At 42.4% G+C, this 7,570-nt stretch overlaps 1 protein-coding gene across 2 annotated transcripts; it reads left to right on the top strand.

Annotated features, from left to right (window-relative positions):
• Positions 1-2,359: 2,359 nt before the first annotated feature.
• Positions 2,360-7,179, top strand: LOC4805551 (uncharacterized). Of its 2 annotated transcripts, none has more exons than XM_015185226.2 (7): positions 2,360-2,528; positions 4,727-4,843; positions 5,361-5,511; positions 5,589-5,731; positions 5,806-5,962; positions 6,020-6,134; positions 6,191-7,179. In XM_015185226.2, the coding sequence occupies exons 2-7, from the start codon at positions 4,792-4,794 to the stop codon at positions 6,341-6,343; spliced, it is 771 nt and encodes a 256-aa protein (XP_015040712.1). In that variant the 5' UTR covers positions 2,360-2,528; positions 4,727-4,791; the 3' UTR covers positions 6,344-7,179. The 2 variants fall into 2 exon arrangements, with proteins under 2 accessions (XP_015040712.1, XP_001361936.2); XM_001361899.4 differs by lacking the exon at positions 2,360-2,528 and adding an exon at positions 4,433-4,572.
• Positions 7,180-7,570: the final 391 nt, after the last annotated feature.

Consider the following 7,570-nt stretch of genomic DNA (forward strand, 5'->3'; position numbering starts at 1 on the left):
TTTGTTTTCGTTTGTCGTATACGCAATGGCTTAAAGCTTACGCCTTCGTCCTTCGTCCTGAGACTATACGCATGTGGCCAGTGGTAATGACCTCCGCAGGTCCACACTCCCCCCTCTCTAAGCACACACACACACACACAAAAGCGTTGTTGCAGTTGCACAACTTTGTTAGTTGTTGGCCAGCAGAGGGTTAAGTTCTGATAATTATGGATGAAAAAGTGGAGCAAAAACGAAACGGAATGAAACTGGAAGTGGACTGGGACTGGGAGTGTAAAAGTGTAAAAATGTAAAATAATCCACAGAGCAGCACTTAAAGCTACTTACCTTCTGGCCAGCACCGCTTTTAGCCCCGTTTGAACCCATTTCCTTGTGTTATTTAATAGTGTTGCCCTGCGAAAATAACAGACTCGCATATAATTTAAGATAATTGGGATATATGGAGGCTGAGAGTGAGATATTATTATTCGATAAGCTTTTAGTCAGCGCGATGCTAAACGGATTCAATCTTTTAAATAATAGTATTCTCTAGAAGAGAATGGAAGTTAAGAGTGATTGGAATCGTTTCACTCTCTCAATCTTCTTAGAAATCAAAATGGAACAACTAATATTTCCATTTAAATCACTTGAAACAAGTAACGTAAGAACTAACTAACATAAACCGTAGGAGTATCTAATCTAGACAGAGAAATGGGTTTGATAAGTCTCGCTCTACGAGTGGCCTCTTGAATGAATTACGGATCTACTCGTATAGATAGACAGTCTGTTGGAATTAAATCTATGAGGGCTATAAATCAAGTTGAAGAACTACATATATTGATTAATGAAAATATTTCTTATGCCGATTCGTGTGGTGTAAATGGAAACTTTACGACAATAAAACCAAAAGTGGATTCGATTGGGTGGAATAACTGCATAGATTGAAGTTCTTTGTTTTATATGAGCTGCTCTCCTCTATAGTTCCGTATATACAATTATTTATAGGAATATTTCATAGGAAAACAGGTAAAGTATCCATCCGAAAGGCAAAAAATGCACTAGAATTCTAACAAAAATGTGTTCAATATAAAACAAAAAAAATAGACACAGAAATGATTCGTTCATTTTCAATTGAAAATTCGTATCGTTTCCTCGACAAAAGGCTAATAATTGTTGACCTTTATTCTTGCCATTGAAAATATGAAATTCAATTCAAATTGACTTATGCAATGTTCATTAAAAGTCTCTCCTGGCCAGCATTTGGCTGGCTTCCTGCTGACATTTACCATGTCCTTTGTTCTTCTAATTGCCTGCTGGCCCAAACTATTCCTTTGGTTAGAAGTATTTCATCTAATTTGGAATGCACTTCCGCAATACACTACACTATGGAAGGTAGTATTTCCCGGATGGGGTCTATAGCGGTTTATCTATCCAATGGGGAGGGATGGAGATGGTGCTGCTCCATTTTTAGCAATCCGGGTATTTCCCAGGGACAAACAAGGTGCCAAGGACATGGCTGAAAGGAAATCTCCGCCTAATTTAGACAGTGTGTACAGTAAATATGCAAACAAGCCGCTAAATTGGCATAGAACAAACAGAACAGAAACTCAGGCAACAATTGAAGTACCGAAGTACCGACGGACAGGAGGACAGAAGGACGGAGGGACAGAAGGGAGTGTACATATACACACGTGTACTCGAACCTGTAGTCAAGTGTAGGAGAGTGTCTTTTGTGTTGGCACTCGACAAATATCAACACATAAATATTTCAGAGAACCAAACAAAAAATGAATTATTGGAAACGTGCAGTGGCTTCAGTGGATTCTTTAGTAGATAATCTTATCTAAGTCCCCCTATTTCCTCCGAATTAAATTAATTGAGTGGCAAATATAGATTCAGCTGGAAAACAGGAACCAGAGGCGCTACAAATCGTATGAAAGTTATGGAAACAGCTGCCCGTTTAGTCGTCTATCAGTGCAGATTGGCCTTCGAATGCCCAGTCGCTTATCATTTTGCACGCAAGCGGACAAGCGGACAGGTGGATGGGTGGATAGGCGGATAGCCGGACACAAAGGGGCACTTGAATGGACAGACACTCGGAGAGCTCGGAGGAAAAGGAAGGGTGCTGGGCGAAGAAATACCTGTTGTTGCATTTGCATTCATTTCAAGTGCACCCGCAATTTCACAGCAACATGGCCGAATGTTCCCCAGCAACATGCCCAACCTCAGCAACATTTGGAGCCCGAGCGCCACATCGGTTCGGGCCCACATTTTGTGGGCGTTCGGCTTGTGATTTGTTCGTTGTTTTTGGCGCTTGTCGTTTGGTCGCTTAGTGTCTTGGCACTGCCTCTGCTGCTACCTCTGCTGCTGCCGCATAGTACGTTTCTGTTACTCGACCGGTGAACAACGCGGCGCGCTTGCGTCTCTGCCTCTGCCTCTGCCTCTGTCCATTGCACTGCATCGCACGGCTGTCCGTGCCATTCGAAAGTGTCGTCGTCTCGTCTGGCGGTGTTTCGTCTCTCGTGCAGCGAAGCGATCTTCCAATCTTCCAAGTAATAAATAAATTAAGACCAAATGCATATCAAAAGCCAAACAAAATCATTAAAACTTATAAATAAATGAGAGAAGAGGAGTGGAGAAAACCTGATTTCGCACAGGGCGACGATCAAGCGTACGACCCCACGATTCCACGATCCCATGACGATGCCAGGGAGAGGCTCGTCCGACTGCATTCTTGCGTCACGTGCTGCAGAAACTGCATCACCGACCATTCGCCACCCCACTTTCAAGGCGAAATTTTGCGCGGCGATCTGCAGGCAGAGCAAAAGCCGAATTACAGTTGTTCTTTGTCTCTTCTCTTTGTTCGTTGCCTCTTCGAGCGCTAAGTGATTTGTTTTCGTTTCTCAATTGAACGGCTTCCAACCACTACAAGGCGAAGGGAACAGCTGGGATCCACATAATGATCGAAAAAAGAGAGAGAGAGAGAGGGAGAGTGGTGCAGGAGAGTCAAGAGAGAGGGGAACTAGACGAAGGCGGACAGTGGGACAGAGAGCTAGACGCAGTTGCAGCAGTAGAAATGCATGAAAATCATGCGATCGATCAGTGGCGGCAAACTTTCAATCGAAACATTGGACAAGTGTGTTTTTAATGGTTGTTTTAGTTGTTTTAGTCGTTGTACTTGTTGTTATTGCTGCTTCTATTGTTCTTGCTTTAGTGGTGGCTGGTATTGGTGCTGTTGCACATGAAATTGATTAATTATATGTGCAAAACAATGCTGATGTAAATGCCTGTTTGCTTGCACTCAGAGTCAATTTGATTGAATTTTTCACTACCTACGTACTAGGGCGTTTCGTTGCATTATATTTTTCCGTATATTTATGCAGATTTGTTCTTCTTATAAATGCATAGGGTATGGTTAAGGTATGCTGGAGCTGAGCAAAAGCTTACCACAAAGATACAACATGGGAGTCATGATCGATTCTATAGATTCAATCGCTGTTCTTTACTCTGTTTGCACAGATCAAAAACTAGTTTTGTCATTGGACAAATAGCACCTAAAAATGCATTGGAAATCTCAGCACAATTTGCTTGAGTTAGGACGAAAATATCCAAAAGTTTAGTAATTTAACTTTTATGTAAACCATTTTAATAAATTCTGCTAGCAAAAAAGAGCTATAATAATTGCCTGCAGGAAATATCGCTATCGAAGAGCATTTAAGCCCTCGACTTCCATAGCTGGCATTTGACGTATTTTTCTAAAACCCCGACCTTTGCCACAGTATGTACTCCCATCAATCTGGCATGCATAAAATGCCCCTCAACGAGGCATTTCAAAAGTGTTTTGTGTTTGCTTGTGTATTTATGGACATTAAATGCATCTGTCACAGCTTTCATCGTTCTCATATTTATTTGCATTTACATATTGCAAATAATAACTTAAATGCCACACAGAAAAAACCGTTTAGCACATTACCAACATTTAAATAAACACTGATTTTCGCTGGTTACTGACTCGCTGTTAATTTTTTTGTCTCCTCTTAATGGGCACTGAATAGGGCTTGATTTGAGGGGAGTTCATGAGAGGGTTGTGCAGTGGTGGCAGGAGAATGGGTATGCGTGGGGGCCTATCAGTTATGTGAGTGCATTTGCAAGGCCTGATTTTCAGAGTTTCCAAGTGACTTTCGTGAACCAATTTTATTATTTTTCGTAAATGATTTATGTATGGGATATACTATTTCTCTTAAGAAGAAGTAGAAATGTTGGATCTGCCCCAACAGAAACTACATTCCGCCCTGTGCACGGCACATTAGCGGCAATAATTGGCGACAAGAAAGGGTAAAAATACCCGTGTAAATACTGTCCGCAGCTAGAAAGAAAGAATATTAGAAGGCACCCCCAGACCTCGGGACGAACCACTCCGATCGAAAGCAAAACAACCTCTGACGCTGTGCTTTCGCTTTTCGAGAATATTTTTAGATCAATTTTTTTCTTCTTTCAGGTTTTATTTTTTTTTGTTCGCTGTTGCTGTTTTATTTGCTAGCCGAGAAGAGCAGAGTCTCCCCTTTTACTGCGTCTTGATCGTCTCGTCTCGATCGGGTAAATGAAGAAATGAGTAATGAATAATTAGAGATGAAAACTGTGCCAACAACATATCAAAGCCATTGAGACGACGCAAAGCTGTAATTTGTCATAAATATTTGCATATTAAAAAGTTCTTTTCCCCTTGATTTATTTCTATTACAAAAACCAGTTGTGGTGACGTCAAAAGTGTATCAGCAATTGCATTCGGAACTTGAAGAACAAATCGTCGCGAACATGCATTGCAGTTGGAATTGTAACTGGAGCTGGACTCTGGTCTGGATGTCGGGTGAGTGAACGGGAACCTATGTACATACATATGTACATATATATAAAGTATAGATAGAACTTATGGAATGCTATATATGTATGCATGGAGCTATGTATGAAAAATCATCCGATGAGGGGGTTATCTTACCGTCAAAACCTGACCCGATCTGTCAGTTCTGCGTCGAATAGATTGCATCTCACGGAATGCCGGAATAAAAAGTTGGCGAAAAATTTATGAAATGCCAATTTCACTTACGCTTAACTTTATTACCCCTGACGCACATTTGCAACTTTGTTGCAACTGACTGTTTGTGTGTGCCACACAGCCACCCGTGCTCTTGGTCCTGCTCCTGCTCCTGCTCCTGCTACTGCCACCCACTGGCCGGCCAAGAGTCTCAGATTGCCTTTTAGCTTTCAACTTGAGCACTATTTCAATGTTTCTGTTTGTTTATTTGTCTCCCACTCCAACACTCTCTGGCATTGGCGCTCTTTCCCTCTGGTTTTCCCTCTGGTTTTTCCACTGCTCAAATTTCCAGTCCTGATGCTGGCGCTGGTCGTGCAGGTACGGTCCGAGGAGTGCGGCCAGGAGGAGTTCACCAAGTGCGCCGAACCACTCGAAATGCTGCATTTAACGCCAGAGTTCTCGATTGGCCCCGCCAAGAAGGAGGAACTGGACAAACTTTGCCAGTAAGTGTGCTCCCGGAGAAAGTTCCGATCCGATCCGATTCGATCCGATCCAGAGATAATCTCCGATTGTTTTGCAGCGAGCTACGCAAGGGAGTGCGGTGCATCCAGAGTTACACGCGACGCTGCATGGATCTGCAGCAGAGGAACCAGTTCAACAAGCTCTACCACGGCACCAACCAGTTTATCCGCGATCTGTGCAACAAGGGAGAGTTCCAGGAGGGTAAGATGCGACCAGAAACCTACTACACAGATCTGTTTGAGCTTGATATACCCCCTTGACAACACCCAATGTAGAGTACCTAAAGCATGTGCCCTGCTCGGAGATGGCCAAGAAGGAGTTCGAGGTGTGCGCCACTCGCTATAAGGAAACAATGGTCTTTCTGAAGCCCAACAAGAATCAGGAGAATCCAGAAAACGGCACTCTCAACGAGAACATCAAAACCATTTGCTGGTGGGTAGAGATCTCTTCCTGATCTTTCTTTCCTATAGCTAAATCCCCCCTTCGCAGCTCCATCAATGAGCTCGTGGACTGCTCGGAGATGGCGGCCCGAAGAATCTGTGGCAATGAGGCGGCCAAGTTTACGCGGGAGTTGGTCGATAAATATGCCAACAGTTTGACCAAGGTGAGTGTGATTACCGCTCTACGTAAGACAAACTTGATCTTTTCTTACTTTCGCAGACCTATTGCGAGGACTTTACCCGTAATCCGGGCATCTGTCGCGACGAAGCGCGCAATGGTGCTCCTGGGGTCCTACAGCAGACCAGTCTGGTCCTTCTAATGACAATGACGTTGGTGCCCCTGCTGGTCAGCAGCAGCCGAAGCAGCAGATAAATACTTGGCCACAACTACAGTTAAGTTCAAAATTCTAGAACCAGTTTACACACACAGGAAAAACAGCAAAAGGAGAGCTAAATAGTTAAGGTTTCCCCCCAAGCACACGCACACGAACACGCACACACACACAAGACACACAGCAAGAATTCCACACCCGGTTACATACTTTTGGGAGTCAATTTAGGCCACAGTGCAGGCAAAACTTGAACTACAGCGTAAAATTAGCTAAATGATAAGTATGTTATGTATACCAGTATACTATATAGATATATGGATATATCGGAGAAGAGGATAGGAGGATAGGAGGAGATTATAGCTAAGGTCGTCCTATGTTATAGGGGTCGTGGGCCTCTAGTTAAAGGGTATAGGTTAGCTGTAGTTAGTCCCAGTGTTGAGTGTGCCGCAAAAAGTGTTGCTTGTTACGGGCCCCACTACCACTACCGCACTCACTACTTTCCCACACTTTGTCGATCGTGCAATATATAGAGTTGAGTTTCGTTGAGTTTGTTTAAGTCTTTAAGTGTTGGAAATAATTTAGTTTCTAAGTTAGTAAGTTCCTTAAAAGTTCCCCACTCTTCCATACCCACTCCCCTGCAAACGCAAAGAATGTAGTTATTCTACCCCCACGGAATCCAGCAAACAAATGTGCATTTCTTAGAATGAAAATTCTACTATTTTGTAGATTCTTGATAGACCTCACTAGTGGTTAGCGATTATTTATTTCACACAGTGTAAATACCTTCGGCGTACACAAAAATTGATAAAGTTATTGATAAAAGCATATGGAAATACCTACAATATAAATAAATAAATATTAGTTTAACTTGAACACATACATAAATACATACATACACACTTAAGCACTCAAACGCCCACACCCACACCCACAAAACTGTGAATATATACATATATTATGATTAAAGAGTAACATTTATTTTAAGTAAAACACACACACACACACACACACACACACGAATGCATAAGGAAAAAACACAATAAAAAAAGTGAAAATATATTAACAAAAATATATGTATATGTAAAAGAGACAGAGACAGAGGGTGAACAGAGAGTGAGAAAGAGAGCAAGTGAAATAAAAGAGAAAACGAGAGCGTGCCAAAAATGCTTTTTACTGCAGGATAAAACCAAGCGCCGCCAAAAAGTATGCAACGCGCCGCATCCCGCCACCCAAAAGTATGCTGCGCAAAAATGCAATGGGGCTTTGAC

This window comes from Drosophila pseudoobscura, chromosome 3 (genome assembly GCF_009870125.1).
Source record: "Drosophila pseudoobscura strain MV-25-SWS-2005 chromosome 3, UCI_Dpse_MV25, whole genome shotgun sequence".
Taxonomy (NCBI): domain Eukaryota; kingdom Metazoa; phylum Arthropoda; class Insecta; order Diptera; family Drosophilidae; genus Drosophila; species Drosophila pseudoobscura.